Raw genomic sequence first — 25,095 nt, forward strand, 5'->3', positions numbered from 1 at the left:
AACAGCTTTAGCATCTTCGACAACCACTGCAGCCCTAACAACAACAATTGATGCTCCTACGACCACTACAGCTCCAGAACCTATTACGACAACCACTGCAGCTCCTGCTACAACAACTACAACAACTTCAGCTCCTACGACAACCACAACAACTGCACCTCCAACAACTGCTACTCCTACGACCACTGTAACTCCACAACCTACTACGACAACCAGTGCAGCTCCTACTACAACAACTGCTGTTCTAACATCCACAGTGACTGCAGCACCTGCTACAATAACTACAACTTCAGCTCCTACGACAACCACAACCACAGCACCTCCAACAACTGTAGCTCCTACGATAACTGCAGCTCCTACAACAGCTTTAGCATCTACGACAACCACTGCAGCCCTAACAACAACAACTGCTGCTCCTACGACAATCACAACAGCAGCACCTACTACAACACCTGCAGTTCCTACAACTGTAGCTCCCACAACCACTCCACCTGCTGTACTTACTACAACAATCACAACTACAGCTCCTGATACAACAACTGTAACTTCTATTTCAACCACAGCAGCTGCCTCTACGACAACCACTGCAGCTCTAACTACAACAACTACAACTTCAGCTCCTACGACAAGCACAACAACAGCACCTCCAACAACTGTAGCTCCCACGATAACTGCAGCTCCTACAACAGCTTTAGCATCTACTTCAACCACTGCAGCCCTAACTACAACAACTGCTGCTCCTACGACCACTGTAACTCCACAACCTACTTCGACAACCAGTGCAGCTCCTACTACAACAACTGCTGTTCTAACGACCACGGTGACTGCAGCACCTTCTACAATAACTAAGACTTCAGCTCCAACGACAACCACAACAACAGCACCTACATCAACTGTAGTTCCCATGACAACTGCAGCTCCTACAACAGCTTTAGCATCTACGACAACCACTGCAGACCTAACTACAACAACTGCTTCTCCTACGACCACTGCAACTCCACAACCTACTACAACAACTACAACTTCAGCTCCTACGACAACCACAACAACAGCACCTACTACAACACCTGTACTTCCTACAACTGAACCTCCCATGACCACTCCACCTGCTGTACTTACTACAACAATCACAACTACAGCTCCTGATACAACAACTGTAACTTCTATGTCAACCACAGCAGCTGCCTCTACGACAACCACTGCAGCTCTAACTACAACAACTACAACTTCAGCTCCTACGACAAGCACAACAACAGCACCTCCAACAACTGTAGCTCCCACGATAACTGCAGCTCCTACAACAGCTTTAGCATCTACTTCAACCACTGCAGCCCTAACTACAACAACTGCTGCTCCTACGACCACTGTAACTCCACGACCTACTACGACAACCAGTGCAGCTCTTACTACAACAACTACAACTTCAGCTCCTACGACAACCACAACAACAGCACCTCCAACAACTGTAGCTCCCACGACAACTGCAGCTCCTACAACAGCTTTAGCATCTACGACAACCACTGCAGCCCTAACTACAACAACTGCTGCTCCTACGACCACTGTAACTCCACAACCTACTACGACAACCAGTGCAGCTCCTACTACAACAAATGCTGTGCTAACGACCACAGTAAATGCAGCACCTTCTACAATAACTACAACTTCAGCTCCTACGACAACCACAACAACAGCACCTACAACAACTGTAGCTCCCACGACAACTGCAGCTCCTACAACAGCTTTAGCATCTACGACAACCACTGCAGCCCTAACTACAACAACTGCTTCTCCTACGACCACTGCAACTCCACAACCTACTACAACAACTACAACTTCAGCTCCTACGACAACCACAACAACAGCACCTACTACAACACCTGTACTTCCTACAACTGAACCTCCCATGACCACTCCACCTGCTGTACTTACAACAACAATCACAACTACAGCTCCTGCTACAACAATTGTAGCTTCAACTTCCACCACAGCAGCTGCCTCTACGACAACCACTGCAGCCCTAACAACAACAATTGCTGCTCCTACGACCACTACAGCTCCAGAACCTATTACGACAACCACTGCAGCTCATGCTACAACAACAACAATTTCAGCTCCTACTACAACAACAGCACCTCCAACAACTGTAGCTCCCACGACAACTGCAGCTCCTACAACAGCTTTAGCATCTACTTCAACCACTGCAGCCATAACAACAACAACTGCTGCTCCTACGACCACTACAGCTCCAGAAGCTATTACGACAACCACTGCAGCTCCTGCTAAAACAACTACAATTTCAGCTCCTACTACAACAACAGCACCTCCAACAACTGTAGCTCCCATGATAACTGCAGCTCCTACAACAGCTTTAGCATCTACAACAACCACTGCAGCCCTAACTACAACAACTGCTGCTCCTACGACCACTGTAACTCCACAACCTACTACGACAACCAGTGCAGCTCCTACTACAACAACTGCTGTTCTAACGACCACAGTGACTGCAGCACCTTCTACAATAACTACAACTTCAGTACCTACGACAACCACAACAACAGCACCTACAACAACTGTAGCTGCCACGACAACTGCAGCTCCTACAACAGCTATAGCATCTACGACAACCACTGCAGCCCTAACAACAACAACTGCTGCTCCTACGACCACTACAGCTCCAGAACCTATTACGACAACCACTGCAGCTCCTGCTACAACAACTACAATTTCAGCTCCTACCACAACCACAACAACAGCACCTCCAACAACTGTAGCTCCCACGACAACTGCAGCTCCTACAACAGCATTAGCATCTACGACAACCACTGCAGCTCTAACAACAACAACTGCTGCTCCTACGACCACTACAGCTCCAGAACCTATTACGACAACCACTGCAGCTCCTGCTACAACAACTACAACAACTACAACTTCAGCTCCTACGACAACCACAACAACAGCACCTCCAACAACTGCTGCTCATACGAGCACTGTAACTCCACAACCTACTTCGACAACCAGTGCAGCTCCTACTACAACAACTGCTGTTCTAACGACCACGGTGACTGCAGCACCTTCTACAATAACTAAGACTTCAGCTCCAACGACAACCACAACAACAGCACCTACATCAACTGTAGTTCCCATGACAACTGTAGCTCCTATAACAGCTTTAGCATCTACGACAACCACTGCAGACCTAACAACAACAACTGCTGCTCCTACGACCACTACAGCTCCAGAACCTATTACGACAACCACTGCAGCTCCTGCTACAACAACTACAACTTCAGCTCCTACGACAACCACAACAACAGCACCTCCAACAACTGTAGCTCCCACAACAACTGCAGCTCCTACAACAGCTTTAGCATCTACAACAACCACTGCAGCCCTAACAACAACAATTTCTGCTCCTAAGACCACTACAGCTCCAGAACCTATTACGACAACCACTGCAGCTCCTGCTACAACAACTACAACTTCAGCTCCTACGACAACCACAAAAACAGCACCTCCAACAACTGTAGCTCCCACGATAACTGCAGCTCCTACAACAGCTTTAGCATCTTCTTCAACCACAGCTCCTGATACAACAACTGTAACTTCAGCAGAAGCTTCCTCTACGACAAACACAGCAGCTCTAACTACAACAATTGCTGCTCCAACGACCACTACAACTCTAGAACCTATTACGACAACCACTGCAGCTCCGACTACACCAACTACTATTCTTACGACCACCACGACTGTAGCGCCATCTTCAACAACTACATCTTTAGCTCCTACGTCAACCACAACAACTGCACCTACTACAACACCTGCAGCTCCTACAACTGTAGCTCCAGCTACCACTACACCTGATGTACTTATTACAACATTCACAACTACAGCTCCTGCTACAACAACGGTAGCTTCTACGTCAAGAATAGCAGCTGCCTCTACGATAACCACTGCTGCTCTTACTACAACAACTGCTGCTCCAATAACCACTACATCTCCAGAAACTAATACGACAGAACCTACTCCTACGACTGCTACAACTGCAGAACCTACCATGACAGCCACTTTAGCTTCTACTACAAACACTGCTGTTCCTACGACCGCAACGACGGCAGCACCTTCTACAACAATTACAACTTCAGCTCCGAAGACAACCACAACAAAAGCATCTACTACAATACCTGCAGTTCCTACAATTGTAGCTCCATCTACCACTACACCTGCTGTACTTACTACAACAGTCACAACTGCAGCTCCTGTTACAACAACTGTAGCTTCTACGTCAACCACAGCATCTGCCTCTACGATAACCACTGCAGTTCTAACTAAAACAACGACTGCACCTTCGACCACTACATCTCCAGAACCTGCTCTGACAGAACCTACTCCTACTAATGCTACAACTGTAGTACCTACCACGACAGCCACTGCAGCTCTAACTAAAACAAATGCTGCTCCAACGACCACTACAAGTCCTGAACCTATTATAACAACCGCTGCAGCTCCTACCACACCAGCTGCTATTCTTATGACTACCACGACTGCAGCACCATCTTCAACAACTACAACTTTAGCTCCTACGACAACCACTTCAACAGCACCTACTACAACAACTGCAGTTCTTACAACTGTATCTCCAGCTACCACTACACCTGATGTACTTACTACAACATCCACAACTACAGCTCCTGCTACAACAACTGTAGCTTCTACGTCAAGCATAGCAGCTGCCTCTACGATAACCACTGCTGCTCTTACTACAACAACTGCTGCTCCAATAACCACTACATCTCCAGACACTAATACGACAGAACCTACTCCTACGACTGCTACAGCTGCAGAACCTACCACGACAGCCACTTTAGCTTCTACTACAAACCCTGCTGTTCTTATGGCCACAACTACTGCAGCACCTTCTACATCAACTACAGCTTTAGATCCTACGACAACCACTTCAACAGCACCTACTACAACACATGCAGTTCCTACAACTGTAGCTCCTACTACCACTATACCTGCTGTTCTTACTACAACAATCACATCTCCAGCTCCTGCTACCACAACTGTAGCTTCTATTTCAACTACAGCAGCTGTCTCTACAATAACCACTGCAGCTCTAGCTAAAACAACGGCTGCTCCTTCGACCACTACATCTCCAGAACCTGCTCTGACAGAACCTACTCCTACTAATGCTACGACTGCAGAACCTACCACGACAGCCACTGCAGCTCTAACTAAAACAACTGCTGCTCAAATGACCACTACAGCTCCTGAACCTATTATGACAACAGCTGCAGCTCCTACTACACCAACTGCTATTCTTACGACCACCACGACAGCAGCACCATCTTCAACAACTACAACTTTAGCTCCTACGACAACCACTTCAACAGCAACTACTACAATACCTGCAGTTCCTACAACTGTATCTCCAGCTACCACTACACCTGATGTACTTACTACAACAATCACAACTACAGCTCCTGCTACAACAACTGTAGCTTCTACGTCAAGCATAGCAGCTGCCTCTACGATAACCACTGCTGCTATTACTACAAAAACTGCTGCTCCAATAACCACTACAACTCCCAAAACTAATACGACAGAACCTACTCCTACGACTGCTTCGACTGCAGAACCTATCACGACAGCCACTTTAGCTTCTACGACAAACTCTGCTGTTCTTACAACCACAACGACTGCAGCACCTTTTACAACAACTACAACTTCAGCTCCGACGACAACCACAACAAAGGCACCTACTACAACACCTGTAGTTCCTACAACTGTAACTTCAGCGACCACTACACCTGATATACTTACAATAACAATCACAACTGCAGCTCCTGCTACAACAACTGTAGCTTCTACGTCAACCACAGCATCTGCCTCTACGATAACCACTGCAACTCTAACTAAAACAACGGCTGCTCCAACGACCACTACATCTACAGAACCTGCTCTGACAGAACCTACCCCAACTAATGCTACGATTGCAGAACCTACCATGACAGCTACTGCAGCTCTAACTAAAACAACTGCTGCTCCAACGACCACTACAACTCCTGAACCTATTATGACAACTGCTGCAGCTCCGACTACGCCAACTGCTATTCTTACGACCACCACGACTGTAGCACCATCTTCAACAACTAACACTTTCGCTCCCTCGTCAACCACAACAACTGCACCTACTACAACACCTGCAGCTCCTACAATTGTTGCTCCAGTTACCACAACACCTGATGTACTTACTACAACAATCACAACTACAGCTCCTGCTACAACAACTGTAGCTTCTACGTCAACCACAGCATCTGCCCCTACAATAACCACTGCAACTCTAACTAAAACAACGGCTGCTCCAACGACCACTACATCTCCAGAACCTGCTCTGACAGAACCTACTCCTACTAATGCTACGATTGCAGAACCTACCATGACAGCCACTGCAGCTCTAACTAAAACAACTGCTGCTCCAACGACCACTACAACTCCTGAACCTATTATGACAACTGCTGCAGCTCCGATTACACCAACTGCTATTCTTACGACCACCACGACTGTAGCACCATCTTCAACAACTACCACTTTAGCTCCTACGTCAACCACAACAACTGCACCTACTACAACAACTACAACTTTAGATCCTACGACAACCACTTCAACAGCACCTACTACAACACATGCAGTTCCTACAACTGTAGCTCCTACTATCACTACACCTGCTGTTCTTACTACAACAATCACATCTGCAGCTCCTGCTACAACAACTGTAGCTTCTATTTCAACTACAGCAGCTGCCTCTACAATAACTTCTGCAGCTCTAACTAAAACAACTGCTGCTCCAACGACCACTACAGCTCCTGAACCTATTGTGACAACAGATGCAGCTCCGACTACACCAACTGCTATTCTTACGACCACCACGACTGCAGCACCATCTTCAACAACTACAACTTTAGCTCCTACGACAACCACTTCAACAGCACCTACTACAATACCTGCAGTTCCTACAATTGTAGCTCCAGCTACCACTACACCTGCTGTACTTACTACAACAGTCACAACTGCAGCTCCTGTTACAACAACTGTAGCTTCTACGTCAACCACAGCATCTGCCTCTACGATTACCACTGCAGCTCTAACTAAAACAACGGCTGCTCATTCGACCACTACATCTCCAGAACCTGCTCTGACAGAACCTACTCCTACTAATGCTACGACTGCAGAACCTACCACGACAGCCAGTGCAGCTCTAACTAAAACAACTGCTGCTCCAACGACCACTACAACTTCTGAACCTATAGCGACAACTGCTGCAGCTCCGACTACACCAACTGCTATTCTTACAACCACCACGACTGCAGCACCATCTTCAACAACTACAACTTTAGCTCCTACGACAACCACTTCAACAGAACCTACTACAACACCTGCAGTTCCTACAACTATATCTCCAGCTACCACTACACCTGATGTACTAACTACAACAGTCACAACTGCAGCTCCTGTTACAACAACTGTAGCTTCTACGTCAAGCATAGCAGCTGCCTCTACGATAACCACTGCTGCTATTACTACAAAAACTGCTGCTCCAATAACCACTACAACTCCCGAAACTAATACGACAGAACCTACTCCTACGACTGCTTCGACTGCAGAACCTATCACGACAGCCACTTTAGCTCCTACGACAAACTCTGCTGTTCTTACGACCGCAACGACTGCAGCACCTTCTACAACAACTACAACTTCAGCTCCGACAACAGCCACAACAAAAGCACCTACTACAACACCGGCAGTTCCTACAACTGTAACTTCAGCGACCACTACACCTGATATACTTACAATAACAATCACAACTGCAGCTCCTGCTACAACAACTGTAGCTTCTACGTCAACCACAGCATCTGCCCCTACGATAAGCACTGCAACTCTAACTAAAACAACGGCTGCTCCAACGACCACTACATCTCCAGAACCTGCTCTGACAGAACCTACTCCTACTAATGCTACGATTGCAGAACCTACCATGACAGCCACTGCAGCTCTAACTAAAACAACTGCTGCTCCAACGACCACTACAACTCCTGAACCTATTATGACAACTGCTGCAGCTCCGATTACACCAACTGCTATTCTTACGACCACCACGACTGTAGCACCATCTTCAACAACTACAACTTTAGCTCCCTCGTCAACCACAACAACTGCACCTACTACAACACCTGCAGTTCCTACAACTATATCTCCAGCTACCACTACACCTGATGTACTTACTACAACAGTCACAACTGCAGCTCCTGTTACAACAACTGTAGCTTCTACGTCAAGCATAGCAGCTGCCTCTACGATAACCACTGCTGCTATTACTACAAAAACTGCTGCTCCAATAACCACTACAACTCCCGAAACTAATACGACAGAACCTACTCCTACGACTGCTTCGACTGCAGAACCTATCACGACAGCCACTTTAGCTCCTACGACAAACTCTGCTGTTCTTACGACCGCAACGACTGCAGCACCTTCTACAACAACTACAACTTCAGCTCCGACAACAACCACAACAAAAGCACCTACTACAACACCGGCAGTTCCTACAACTGTAACTTCAGCGACCACTACACCTGATATACTTACAATAACAATCACAACTGCAGCTCCTGCTACAACAACTGTAGCTTCTACGTCAACCACAGCATCTGCCCCTACGATAAGCACTGCAACTCTAACTAAAACAACGGCTGCTCCAACGACCACTACATCTCCAGAACCTGCTCTGACAGAACCTACTCCTACTAATGCTACGATTGCAGAACCTACCATGACAGCCACTGCAGCTCTAACTAAAACAACTGCTGCTCCAACGACCACTACAACTCCTGAACCTATTATGACAACTGCTGCAGCTCCGATTACACCAACTGCTATTCTTACGACCACCACGACTGTAGCACCATCTTCAACAACTACAACTTTAGCTCCCTCGTCAACCACAACAACTGCACCTACTACAACACCTGCAGTTCCTACAACTATATCTCCAGCTACCACTACACCTGATGTACTTACTACAACAGTCACAACTGCAGCTCCTGTTACAACAACTGTAGCTTCTACGTCAAGCATAGCAGCTGCCTCTACGATAACCACTGCTGCTATTACTACAAAAACTGCTGCTCCAATAACCACTACAACTCCCGAAACTAATACGACAGAACCTACTCCTACGACTGCTTCGACTGCAGAACCTATCACGACAGCCACTTTAGCTCCTACGACAAACTCTGCTGTTCTTACGACCGCAACGACTGCAGCACCTTCTACAACAACTACAACTTCAGCTCCGACAACAACCACAACAAAAGCACCTACTACAACACCGGCAGTTCCTACAACTGTAACTTCAGCGACCACTACACCTGATATACTTACAATAACAATCACAACTGCAGCTCCTGCTACAACAACTGTAGCTTCTACGTCAACCACAGCATCTGCCCCTACGATAAGCACTGCAACTCTAACTAAAACAACGGCTGCTCCAACGACCACTACATCTCCAGAACCTGCTCTGACAGAACCTACTCCTACTAATGCTACGATTGCAGAACCTACCATGACAGCCACTGCAGCTCTAACTAAAACAACTGCTGCTCCAACGACCACTACAACTCCTGAACCTATTATGACAACTGCTGCAGCTCCGATTACACCAACTGCTATTCTTACGACCACCACGACTGTAGCACCATCTTCAACAACTACAACTTTAGCTCCCTCGTCAACCACAACAACTGCACCTACTACAACACCTGCAGTTCCTACAACTATATCTCCAGCTACCACTACACCTGATGTACTTACTACAACAGTCACAACTGCAGCTCCTGTTACAACAACTGTAGCTTCTACGTCAAGCATAGCAGCTGCCTCTACGATAACCACTGCTGCTATTACTACAAAAACTGCTGCTCCAATAACCACTACAACTCCCGAAACTAATACGACAGAACCTACTCCTACGACTGCTTCGACTGCAGAACCTATCACGACAGCCACTTTAGCTCCTACGACAAACTCTGCTGTTCTTACGACCGCAACGACTGCAGCACCTTCTACAACAACTACAACTTCAGCTCCGACAACAACCACAACAAAAGCACCTACTACAACACCGGCAGTTCCTACAACTGTAACTTCAGCGACCACTACACCTGATATACTTACAATAACAATCACAACTGCAGCTCCTGCTACAACAACTGTAGCTTCTACGTCAACCACAGCATCTGCCCCTACGATAAGCACTGCAACTCTAACTAAAACAACGGCTGCTCCAACGACCACTACATCTCCAGAACCTGCTCTGACAGAACCTACTCCTACTAATGCTACGATTGCAGAACCTACCATGACAGCCACTGCAGCTCTAACTAAAACAACTGCTGCTCCAACGACCACTACAACTCCTGAACCTATTATGACAACTGCTGCAGCTCCGATTACACCAACTGCTATTCTTACGACCACCACGACTGTAGCACCATCTTCAACAACTACAACTTTAGCTCCCTCGTCAACCACAACAACTGCACCTACTACAACACCTGCAGTTCCTACAACTATATCTCCAGCTACCACTACACCTGATGTACTTACTACAACAGTCACAACTGCAGCTCCTGTTACAACAACTGTAGCTTCTACGTCAAGCATAGCAGCTGCCTCTACGATAACCACTGCTGCTATTACTACAAAAACTGCTGCTCCAATAACCACTACAACTCCCGAAACTAATACGACAGAACCTACTCCTACGACTGCTTCGACTGCAGAACCTATCACGACAGCCACTTTAGCTTCTACGACAAACTCTGCTGTTCTTACGACCGCAACGACTGCAGCACCTTCTACAACAACTACAACTTCAGCTCCGACAACAACCACAACAAAAGCACCTACTACAACACCGGCAGTTCCTACAACTGTAACTTCAGCGACCACTACACCTGATATACTTACAATAACAATCACAACTGCAGCTCCTGCTACAACAACTGTAGCTTCTACGTCAACCACAGCATCTGCCCATACGATAACCACTGCAACTCTAACTAAAACAACGGCTGCTCCAACAACCACTACATCTCCAGAACCTGCTCTGACAGAACCTACTCCTACTAATGCTACGATTGCAGAACCTACCATGACAGCCACTGCAGCTCTAACTAAAACAACTGCTGCTCCAACGACCACTACAACTCCTGAACCTATTATGACAACTGCTGCAGCTCCGATTACACCAACTGCTATTCTTACGACCACCACGACTGTAGCACCATCTTCAACAACTACAACTTTAGCTCCCTCGTCAACCACAACAACTGCACCTACTACAACACCTGCAGCTCCTACAATTGTAGCTCCAGTTACCACAACACCTGATGTACTTACTACAACAATCACAACTACAGCTCCTGCTACAACAACTGTAGCTTCTACGTCAAGCATAGCAGCTGCCTCTACGATAACCACTGCTGCTATTACTACAAAAACTGCTGCTCCAATAACCACTACAACTCCCGAAACTAATACGACAGAACCTACTCCTACGACTGCTTCGACTGCAGAACCTATCACGACAGCCACTTTAGCTTCTACGACAAACTCTGCTGTTCTTACGACCACAACGACTGCAGCACCTTCTACAACAACTACAACTTCAACTCCGACAACAATCACAATAAAAGCACCTACTACAACACCTGCAGTTCCTACAACTATATCTCCAGCTACCACTACACCTGATGTACTTACTACAACAGTCACAACTGCAGCTCCTGTTACAACAACTGTAGCTTCTACGTCAAGCATAGCAGCTGCCTCTACGATAACCACTGCTGCTATTACTACAAAAACTGCTGCTCCAATAACCACTACAACTCCCGAAACTAATACGACAGAACCTACTCCTACGACTGCTTCGACTGCAGAACCTATCACGACAGCCACTTTAGCTTCTACGACAAACTCTGCTGTTCTTACGACCGCAACGACTGCAGCACCTTCTACAACAACTACAACTTCAGCTCCGACAACAACCACAACAAAAGCACCTACTACAACACCGGCAGTTCCTACAACTGTAACTTCAGCGACCACTACACCTGATATACTTACAATAACAATCACAACTGCAGCTCCTGCTACAACAACTGTAGCTTCTACGTCAACCACAGCATCTGCCCATACGATAACCACTGCAACTCTAACTAAAACAACGGCTGCTCCAACAACCACTACATCTCCAGAACCTGCTCTGACAGAACCTACTCCTACTAATGCTACGATTGCAGAACCTACCATGACAGCCACTGCAGCTCTAACTAAAACAACTGCTGCTCCAACGACCACTACAACTCCTGAACCTATTATGACAACTGCTGCAGCTCCGATTACACCAACTGCTATTCTTACGACCACCACGACTGTAGCACCATCTTCAACAACTACAACTTTAGCTCCCTCGTCAACCACAACAACTGCACCTACTACAACACCTGCAGCTCCTACAATTGTAGCTCCAGTTACCACAACACCTGATGTACTTACTACAACAATCACAACTACAGCTCCTGCTACAACAACTGTAGCTTCTACGTCAAGCATAGCAGCTGCCTCTACGATAACCACTGCTGCTATTACTACAAAAACTGCTGCTCCAATAACCACTACAACTCCCGAAACTAATACGACAGAACCTACTCCTACGACTGCTTCGACTGCAGAACCTATCACGACAGCCACTTTAGCTTCTACGACAAACTCTGCTGTTCTTACGACCACAACGACTGCAGCACCTTCTACAACAACTACAACTTCAGCTCCGACAACAATCACAACAAAAGCACCTACTACAACACCTGCAGTTCCTACAACTATATCTCCAGCTACCACTACACCTGCTGTACTTACAATAACAATCACAACTGCAGCTCCTGCTACAACAACTGTAGCTTCTACGTCAAGCATAGCAGCTGCCTCTACGATAACCACTGCTGCTATTACTACAAAAACTGCTGCTCCAATAACCACTACAACTCCCGAAACTAATACGACAGAACCTACTCCTACGACTGCTTCGACTGCAGAACCTATCACGACAGCCACTTTAGCTTCTACGACAAACTCTGCTGTTCTTACGACCGCAACGACTGCAGCACCTTCTACAACAACTACAACTTCAGCTCCGACAACAACCACAACAAAAGCACCTACTACAACACCGGCAGTTCCTACAACTGTAACTTCAGCGACCACTACACCTGATATACTTACAATAACAATCACAACTGCAGCTCCTGCTACAACAACTGTAGCTTCTACGTCAACCACAGCATCTGCCCATACGATAACCACTGCAACTCTAACTAAAACAACGGCTGCTCCAACAACCACTACATCTCCAGAACCTGCTCTGACAGAACCTACTCCTACTAATGCTACGATTGCAGAACCTACCATGACAGCCACTGCAGCTCTAACTAAAACAACTGCTGCTCCAACGACCACTACAACTCCTGAACCTATTATGACAACTGCTGCAGCTCCGATTACACCAACTGCTATTCTTACGACCACCACGACTGTAGCACCATCTTCAACAACTACAACTTTAGCTCCCTCGTCAACCACAACAACTGCACCTACTACAACACCTGCAGCTCCTACAATTGTAGCTCCAGTTACCACAACACCTGATGTACTTACTACAACAATCACAACTACAGCTCCTGCTACAACAACTGTAGCTTCTACGTCAAGCATAGCAGCTGCCTCTACGATAACCACTGCTGCTATTACTACAAAAACTGCTGCTCCAATAACCACTACAACTCCCGAAACTAATACGACAGAACCTACTCCTACGACTGCTTCGACTGCAGAACCTATCACGACAGCCACTTTAGCTTCTACGACAAACTCTGCTGTTCTTACGACCACAACGACTGCAGCACCTTCTACAACAACTACAACTTCAGCTCCGACAACAATCACAACAAAAGCACCTACTACAACACCTGCAGTTCCTACAACTATATCTCCAGCTACCACTACACCTGCTGTACTTACAATAACAATCACAACTGCAGCTCCTGCTACAACAACTGTAGCTTCTACGTCAAGCATAGCAGCTGCCTCTACGATAACCACTGCTGCTATTACTACAAAAACTGCTGCTCCAATAACCACTACAACTCCCGAAACTAATACGACAGAACCTACTCCTACGACTGCTTCGACTGCAGAACCTATCACGACAGCCACTTTAGCTTCTACGACAAACTCTGCTGTTCTTACGACCGCAACGACTGCAGCACCTTCTACAACAACTACAACTTCAGCTCCGACAACAACCACAACAAAAGCACCTACTACAACACCGGCAGTTCCTACAACTGTAACTTCAGCGACCACTACACCTGATATACTTACAATAACAATCACAACTGCAGCTCCTGCTACAACAACTGTAGCTTCTACGTCAACCACAGCATCTGCCCATACGATAACCACTGCAACTCTAACTAAAACAACGGCTGCTCCAACAACCACTACATCTCCAGAACCTGCTCTGACAGAACCTACTCCTACTAATGCTACGATTGCAGAACCTACCATGACAGCCACTGCAGCTCTAACTAAAACAACTGCTGCTCCAACGACCACTACAACTCCTGAACCTATTATGACAACTGCTGCAGCTCCGATTACACCAACTGCTATTCTTACGACCACCACGACTGTAGCACCATCTTCAACAACTACAACTTTAGCTCCCTCGTCAACCACAACAACTGCACCTACTACAACACCTGCAGCTCCTACAATTGTAGCTCCAGTTACCACAACACCTGATGTACTTACTACAACAATCACAACTACAGCTCCTGCTACAACAACTGTAGCTTCTACGTCAAGCATAGCAGCTGCCTCTACGATAACCACTGCTGCTATTACTACAAAAACTGCTGCTCCAATAACCACTACAACTCCCGAAACTAATACGACAGAACCTACTCCTACGACTGCTTCGACTGCAGAACCTATCACGACAGCCACTTTAGCTTCTACGACAAACTCTGCTGTTCTTACGACCACAACGACTGCAGCACCTTCTACAACAACTACAACTTCAGCTCCGACAACAATCACAACAAAAGCACCTACTACAACACCTGCAGTTCCTACAACTATATCTCCAGCTACCACTACACCTGCTGTACTTACTACAACAGTCACAACTGCAGCTCCTGTTACAACAACTGTAGCTTCTACGTCAACCACAGCATCTGCCTCTACGATTACCACTGCAGCTCTAACTAAAACAACGGCTGCTCATTCGACCACTACATCTCCAGAACCTGCTCTGACAGAACCTACTCCTACTAATGCTACGACTGCAGAACCTACCACGACAGCCAGTGCAGCTCTAACTAAAACAACTGCTGCTCCAACGACCACTACAACTTCTGAACCTATAGCGACAACTGCTGCAGCTCCGACTACACCAACTGCTATTCTTACAACCACCACGACTGCAGCACCATCTTCAACAACTACAACTTTAGCTCCTACGACAACCACTTCAACAGAACCTACTACAACACCTGCAGTTCCTACAACTATATCTCCAGCTACCACTACACCTGATGTACTAACTACAACAGTCACAACTGCAGCTCCTGTTACAACAACTGTAGCTTCTACGTCAAGCATAGCAGCTGCCTCTACGATAACCACTGCTGCTATTACTACAAAAACTGCTGCTCCAATAACCACTACAACTCCCGAAACTAATACGACAGAACCTACTCCTACGACTGCTTCGACTGCAGAACCTATCACGACAGCCACTTTAGCTCCTACGACAAACTCTGCTGTTCTTACGACCGCAACGACTGCAGTACCTTCTACAACAACTACAACTTCAGCTCCGACAACAACCACAACAAAAGCACCTACTACAACACCGGCAGTTCCTACAACTGTAACTTCAGCGACCACTACACCTGATATACTTACAATAACAATCACAACTGCAGCTCCTGCTACAACAACTGTAGCTTCTACGTCAACCACAGCATCTGCCCCTACGATAAGCACTGCAACTCTAACTAAAACAACGGCTGCTCCAACGACCACTACATCTCCAGAACCTGCTCTGACAGAACCTACTCCTACTAATGCTACGATTGCAGAACCTACCATGACAGCCACTGCAGCTCTAACTAAAACAACTGCTGCTCCAACGACCACTACAACTCCTGATCCTATTATGACAACTGCTGCAGCTCCGATTACACCAACTGCTATTCTTACGACCACCACGACTGTAGCACCATCTTCAACAACTACAACTTTAGCTCCCTCGTCAACCACAACAACTGCACCTACTACAACACCTGCAGTTCCTACAACTATATCTCCAGCTACCACTACACCTGATGTACTTACTACAACAGTCACAACTGCAGCTCCTGTTACAACAACTGTAGCTTCTACGTCAAGCATAGCAGCTGCCTCTACGATAACCACTGCTGCTATTACTACAAAAACTGCTGCTCCAATAACCACTACAACTCCCGAAACTAATACGACAGAACCTACTCCTACGACTGCTTCGACTGCAGAACCTATCACGACAGCCACTTTAGCTCCTACGACAAACTCTGCTGTTCTTACGACCGCAACGACTGCAGCACCTTCTACAACAACTACAACTTCAGCTCCGACAACAACCACAACAAAAGCACCTACTACAACACCGGCAGTTCCTACAACTGTAACTTCAGCGACCACTACACCTGATATACTTACAATAACAATCACAACTGCAGCTCCTGCTACAACAACTGTAGCTTCTACGTCAACCACAGCATCTGCCCCTACGATAAGCACTGCAACTCTAACTAAAACAACGGCTGCTCCAACGACCACTACATCTCCAGAACCTGCTCTGACAGAACCTACTCCTACTAATGCTACGATTGCAGAACCTACCATGACAGCCACTGCAGCTCTAACTAAAACAACTGCTGCTCCAACGACCACTACAACTCCTGAACCTATTATGACAACTGCTGCAGCTCCGATTACACCAACTGCTATTCTTACGACCACCACGACTGTAGCACCATCTTCAACAACTACAACTTTAGCTCCCTCGTCAACCACAACAACTGCACCTACTACAACACCTGCAGTTCCTACAACTATATCTCCAGCTACCACTACACCTGATGTACTTACTACAACAGTCACAACTGCAGCTCCTGTTACAACAACTGTAGCTTCTACGTCAAGCATAGCAGCTGCCTCTACGATAACCACTGCTGCTATTACTACAAAAACTGCTGCTCCAATAACCACTACAACTCCCGAAACTAATACGACAGAACCTACTCCTACGACTGCTTCGACTGCAGAACCTATCACGACAGCCACTTTAGCTTCTACGACAAACTCTGCTGTTCTTACGACCGCAACGACTGCAGCACCTTCTACAACAACTACAACTTCAGCTCCGACAACAACCACAACAAAAGCACCTACTACAACACCGGCAGTTCCTACAACTGTAACTTCAGCGACCACTACACCTGATATACTTACAATAACAATCACAACTGCAGCTCCTGCTACAACAACTGTAGCTTCTACGTCAACCACAGCATCTGCCCATACGATAACCACTGCAACTCTAACTAAAACAACGGCTGCTCCAACAACCACTACATCTCCAGAACCTGCTCTGACAGAACCTACTCCTACTAATGCTACGATTGCAGAACCTACCATGACAGCCACTGCAGCTCTAACTAAAACAACTGCTGCTCCAACGACCACTACAACTCCTGAACCTATTATGACAACTGCTGCAGCTCCGATTACACCAACTGCTATTCTTACGACCACCACGACTGTAGCACCATCTTCAACAACTACAACTTTAGCTCCCTCGTCAACCATAACAACTGCACCTACTACAACACCTGCAGCTCCTACAATTGTAGCTCCAGTTACCACAACACCTGATGTACTTACTACAACAATCACAACTACAGCTCCTGCTACAACAACTGTAGCTTCTACGTCAAGCATAGCAGCTGCCTCTACGATAACCACTGCTGCTATTACTACAAAAACTGCTGCTCCAATAACCACTACAACTCCCGAAACTAATACGACAGAACCTACTCCTACGACTGCTTCGACTGCAGAACCTATCACGACAGCCACTTTAGCTTCTACGACAAACTCTGCTGTTCTTACGACCACAACGACTGCAGCACCTTCTACAACAACTACAACTTCAGCTCCGACAACAATCACAACAAAAGCACCTACTACAACACCTGCAGTTCCTACAACTATATCTCCAGCTAACACTACACCTGATGTACTTACTACAACAGTCACAACTGCAGCTCCTGTTACAACAACTGTAGCTTCTACGTCAAGCATAGCAGCTGCCTCTACGATAACCACTGCTGCTATTACTACAAAAACTGCTGCTCCAATAACCACTACAACTCCCGAAACTAATACGACAGAACCTACTCCTACGACTGCTTCGACTGCAGAACCTATCACGACAGCCACTTTAGCTTCTACGACAAACTCTGCTGTTCTTACGACCGCAACGACTGCAGCACCTTCTACAACAACTACAACTTCAGCTCCGACAACAACCACAACAAAAGCACCTACTACAACACCGGCAGTTCCTACAACTGTAACTTCAGCGACCACTACACCTGATATACTTACAATAACAATCACAACTGCAGCTCCTGCTACAACAACTGTAGCTTCTACGTCAACCACAGCATCTGCCCATACGATAACCACTGCAACTCTAACTAAAACAACGGCTGCTCCAACAACCACTACATCTCCAGAACCTGCTCTGACAGAACCTACTCCTACTAATGCTACGATTGCAGAACCTACCATGACAGCCACTGCAGCTCTAACTAAAACAACTGCTGCTCCAACGACCCCTACAACTCCTGAACCTATTATGACAACTGCTGCAGCTCCGATTACACCAACTGCTATTCTTACGACCACCACGACTGTAGCACCATCTTCAACAACTACAACTTTAGCTCCCTCGTCAACCACAACAACTGCACCTACTACAACACCTGCAGCTCCTACAATTGTAGCTCCAGTTACCACAACACCTGATGTACTTACTACAACAATCACAACTACAGCTCCTGCTACAACAACTGTAGCTTCTACGTCAAGCATAGCAGCTGCCTCTACGATAACCACTGCTGCTATTACTACAAAAACTGCTGCTCCAATAACCACTACAACTCCCGAAACTAATACGACAGAACCTACTCCTACGACTGCTTCGACTGCAGAACCTATCACGACAGCCACTTTAGCTTCTACGACAAACTCTGCTGTTCTTACGACCACAACGACTGCAGCACCTTCTACAACAACTACAACTTCAACTCCGACAACAATCACAATAAAAGCACCTACTACAACACCTGCAGTTCCTACAACTATATCTCCAGCTACCACTACACCTGATGTACTTACTACAACAGTCACAACTGCAGCTCCTGTTACAACAACTGTAGCTTCTACGTCAAGCATAGCAGCTGCCTCTACGATAACCACTGCTGCTATTACTACAAAAACTGCTGCTCCAATAACCACTACAACTCCCGAAACTAATACGACAGAACCTACTCCTACGACTGCTTCGACTGCAGAACCTATCACGACAGCCACTTTAGCTTCTACGACAAACTCTGCTGTTCTTACGACCGCAACGACTGCAGCACCTTCTACAACAACTACAACTTCAGCTCCGACAACAACCACAACAAAAGCACCTACTACAACACCGGCAGTTCCTACAACTGTAACTTCAGCGACCACTACACCTGATATACTTACAATAACAATCACAACTGCAGCTCCTGCTACAACAACTGTAGCTTCTACGTCAACCACAGCATCTGCCCATACGATAACCACTGCAACTCTAACTAAAACAACGGCTGCTCCAACAACCACTACATCTCCAGAACCTGCTCTGACAGAACCTACTCCTACTAATGCTACGATTGCAGAACCTACCATGACAGCCACTGCAGCTCTAACTAAAACAACTGCTGCTCCAACGACCACTACAACTCCTGAACCTATTATGACAACTGCTGCAGCTCCGATTACACCAACTGCTATTCTTACGACCACCACGACTGTAGCACCATCTTCAACAACTACAACTTTAGCTCCCTCGTCAACCATAACAACTGCACCTACTACAACACCTGCAGCTCCTACAATTGTAGCTCCAGTTACCACAACACCTGATGTACTTACTACAACAATCACAACTACAGCTCCTGCTACAACAACTGTAGCTTCTACGTCAAGCATAGCAGCTGCCTCTACGATAACCACTGCTGCTATTACTACAAAAACTGCTGCTCCAATAACCACTACAACTCCCGAAACTAATACGACAGAACCTACTCCTACGACTGCTTCGACTGCAGAACCTATCACGACAGCCACTTTAGCTTCTACGACAAACTCTGCTGTTCTTACGACCACAACGACTGCAGCACCTTCTACAACAACTACAACTTCAGCTCCGACAACAATCACAACAAAAGCACCTACTACAACACCTGCAGTTCCTACAACTATATCTCCAGCTAACACTACACCTGATGTACTTACTACAACAGTCACAACTGCAGCTCCTGTTACAACAACTGTAGCTTCTACGTCAAGCATAGCAGCTGCCTCTACGATAACCACTGCTGCTATTACTACAAAAACTGCTGCTCCAATAACCACTACAACTCCCGAAACTAATACGACAGAACCTACTCCTACGACTGCTTCGACTGCAGAACCTATCACGACAGCCACTTTAGCTTCTACGACAAACTCTGCTGTTCTTACGACCGCAACGACTGCAGCACCTTCTACAACAACTACAACTTCAGCTCCGACAACAACCACAACAAAAGCACCTACTACAACACCGGCAGTTCCTACAACTGTAACTTCAGCGACCACTACACCTGATATACTTACAATAACAATCACAACTGCAGCTCCTGCTACAACAACTGTAGCTTCTACGTCAACCACAGCATCTGCCCATACGATAACCACTGCAACTCTAACTAAAACAACGGCTGCTCCAACAACCACTACATCTCCAGAACCTGCTCTGACAGAACCTACTCCTACTAATGCTACGATTGCAGAACCTACCATGACAGCCACTGCAGCTCTAACTAAAACAACTGCTGCTCCAACGACCCCTACAACTCCTGAACCTATTATGACAACTGCTGCAGCTCCGATTACACCAACTGCTATTCTTACGACCACCACGACTGTAGCACCATCTTCAACAACTACAACTTTAGCTCCCTCGTCAACCACAACAACTGCACCTACTACAACACCTGCAGCTCCTACAATTGTAGCTCCAGTTACCACAACACCTGATGTACTTACTACAACAATCACAACTACAGCTCCTGCTACAACAACTGTAGCTTCTACGTCAAGCATAGCAGCTGCCTCTACGATAACCACTGCTGCTATTACTACAAAAACTGCTGCTCCAATAACCACTACAACTCCCGAAACTAATACGACAGAACCTACTCCTACGACTGCTTCGACTGCAGAACCTATCACGACAGCCACTTTAGCTTCTACGACAAACTCTGCTGTTCTTACGACCACAACGACTGCAGCACCTTCTACAACAACTACAACTTCAACTCCGACAACAATCACAATAAAAGCACCTACTACAACACCTGCAGTTCCTACAACTATATCTCCAGCTACCACTACACCTGATGTACTTACTACAACAGTCACAACTGCAGCTCCTGTTACAACAACTGTAGCTTCTACGTCAAGCATAGCAGCTGCCTCTACGATAACCACTGCTGCTATTACTACAAAAACTGCTGCTCCAATAACCACTACAACTCCCGAAACTAATACGACAGAACCTACTCCTACGACTGCTTCGACTGCAGAACCTATCACGACAGCCACTTTAGCTTCTACGACAAACTCTGCTGTTCTTACGACCGCAACGACTGCAGCACCTTCTACAACAACTACAACTTCAGCTCCGACAACAACCACAACAAAAGCACCTACTACAACACCGGCAGTTCCTACAACTGTAACTTCAGCGACCACTACACCTGATATACTTACAATAACAATCACAACTGCAGCTCCTGCTACAACAACTGTAGCTTCTACGTCAACCACAGCATCTGCCCATACGATAACCACTGCAACTCTAACTAAAACAACGGCTGCTCCAACAACCACTACATCTCCAGAACCTGCTCTGACAGAACCTACTCCTACTAATGCTACGATTGCAGAACCTACCATGACAGCCACTGCAGCTCTAACTAAAACAACTGCTGCTCCAACGACCACTACAACTCCTGAACCTATTATGACAACTGCTGCAGCTCCGATTACACCAACTGCTATTCTTACGACCACCACGACTGTAGCACCATCTTCAACAACTACAACTTTAGCTCCCTCGTCAACCACAACAACTGCACCTACTACAACACCTGCAGCTCCTACAATTGTAGCTCCAGTTACCACAACACCTGATGTACTTACTACAACAATCACAACTACAGCTCCTGCTACAACAACTGTAGCTTCTACGTCAAGCATAGCAGCTGCCTCTACGATAACCACTGCTGCTATTACTACAAAAACTGCTGCTCCAATAACCACTACAACTCCCGAAACTAATACGACAGAACCTACTCCTACGACTGCTTCGACTGCAGAACCTATCACGACAGCCACTTTAGCTTCTACGACAAACTCTGCTGTTCTTACGACCACAACGACTGCAGCACCTTCTACAACAACTACAACTTCAGCTCCGACAACAATCACAACAAAAGCACCTACTACAACACCTGCAGTTCCTACAACTATATCTCCAGCTACCACTACACCTGATGTACTTACTACAACAGTCACAACTGCAGCTCCTGTTACAACAACTGTAGCTTCTACGTCAAGCATAGCAGCTGCCTCTACGATAACCACTGCTGCTATTACTACAAAAACTGCTGCTCCAATAACCACTACAACTCCCGAAACTAATACGACAGAACCTACTCCTACGACTGCTTCGACTGCAGAACCTATCACGACAGCCACTTTAGCTTCTACGACAAACTCTGCTGTTCTTACGACCGCAACGACTGCAGCACCTTCTACAACAACTACAACTTCAGCTCCGACAACAACCACAACAAAAGCACCTACTACAACACCGGCAGTTCCTACAACTGTAACTTCAGCGACCACTACACCTGATATACTTACAATAACAATCACAACTGCAGCTCCTGCTACAACAACTGTAGCTTCTACGTCAACCACAGCATCTGCCCCTACGATAAGCACTGCAACTCTAACTAAAACAACGGCTGCTCCAACGACCACTACATCTCCAGAACCTGCTCTGACAGAACCTACTCCTACTAATGCTACGATTGCAGAACCTACCATGACAGCCACTGCAGCTCTAACTAAAACAACTGCTGCTCCAACGACCACTACAACTCCTGAACCTATTATGACAACTGCTGCAGCTCCGATTACACCAACTGCTATTCTTACGACCACCACGACTGTAGCACCATCTTCAACAACTACAACTTTAGCTCCCTCGTCAACCACAACAACTGCACCTACTACAACACCTGCAGTTCCTACAACTATATCTCCAGCTACCACTACAACACATGCAGTTCCTACAACTGTAGCTCCTACTATCACTACACCTGCTGTTCTTACTACAACAATCACATCTGCAGCTCCTGCTACAACAACTGTAGCTTCTATGTCAACTACAGCAGCTGCCTCTACAATAACCTCTGCAGCTCTAACTAAAACAACTGCTGCTCCAACGACCACTACAGCTCCTGAACCTATTGTGACAACAGATGCAGCTCCGACTACACCAACTGCTATTCTTACGACCACCACGACTGCAGCACCATCTTCAACAACTACAACTTTAGCTCCTACGACAAGCACTTCAACAGCACCTACTACAATACCTGCAGTTCCTACAATTGTAGCTCCAGCTACCACTACACCTGCTGTACTTACTACAACAGTCACAACTGCAGCTCCTGTTACAACAACTGTAGCTTCTACGTCAACCACAGCATCTGCCTCTACGATTACCACTGCAGCTCTAACTAAAACAACGGCTGCTCATTCGACCACTACATCTCCAGAACCTGCTCTGACAGAACCTACTCCTACTAATGCTACGACTGCAGAACCTACCACGACAGCCAGTGCAGCTCTAACTAAAACAACTGCTGCTCCAACGACCACTACAACTTCTGAACCTATAGCGACAACTGCTGCAGCTCCGACTACACCAACTGCTATTCTTACAACCACCACGACTGCAGCACCATCTTCAACAACTACAACTTTAGCTCCTACGACAACCACTTCAACAGAACCTACTACAACACCTGCAGTTCCTACAACTATATCTCCAGCTACCACTACACCTGATGTACTAACTACAACAGTCACAACTGCAGCTCCTGTTACAACAACTGTAGCTTCTACGTCAAGCATAGCAGCTGCCTCTACGATAACCACTGCTGCTATTACTACAAAAACTGCTGCTCCAATAACCACTACAACTCCCGAAACTAATACGACAGAACCTACTCCTACGACTGCTTCGACTGCAGAACCTATCACGACAGCCACTTTAGCTCCTACGACAAACTCTGCTGTTCTTACGACCGCAACGACTGCAGCACCTTCTACAACAACTACAACTTCAGCTCCGACAACAACCACAACAAAAGCACCTACTACAACACCGGCAGTTCCTACAACTGTAACTTCAGCGACCACTACACCTGATATACTTACAATAACAATCACAACTGCAGCTCCTGCTACAAC

At 46.5% G+C, this 25,095-nt stretch overlaps 1 protein-coding gene across 1 annotated transcript; it reads left to right on the plus strand.

The window, feature by feature from the left end:
- Positions 1–43: 43 nt before the first annotated feature.
- On the plus strand, positions 44–23,466 carry LOC139391936 (mucin-5AC-like; the record flags this gene model as incomplete). The annotated part of the gene is made up of 22 exons (XM_071139546.1): positions 44–1,921; positions 2,112–2,143; positions 2,301–2,572; positions 3,419–3,523; positions 3,582–3,918; positions 4,017–4,198; positions 4,242–4,405; positions 6,231–6,247; positions 6,525–6,775; positions 10,710–11,379; positions 12,768–13,037; positions 13,926–14,195; positions 14,289–14,470; positions 15,360–16,143; positions 16,365–16,480; positions 16,704–16,824; positions 18,043–18,528; positions 18,627–18,808; positions 20,454–20,844; positions 20,943–21,124; positions 22,770–23,160; positions 23,259–23,466. Coding segments are annotated over 22 exons (7,491 nt in total), but the record flags the coding sequence as incomplete, so codon positions are not given.
- Positions 23,467–25,095: the final 1,629 nt, after the last annotated feature.

The sequence above is a fragment of the Oncorhynchus clarkii genome, chromosome 32, assembly GCF_045791955.1.
Source record: "Oncorhynchus clarkii lewisi isolate Uvic-CL-2024 chromosome 32, UVic_Ocla_1.0, whole genome shotgun sequence".
Lineage (NCBI taxonomy): Eukaryota > Metazoa > Chordata > Actinopteri > Salmoniformes > Salmonidae > Oncorhynchus > Oncorhynchus clarkii.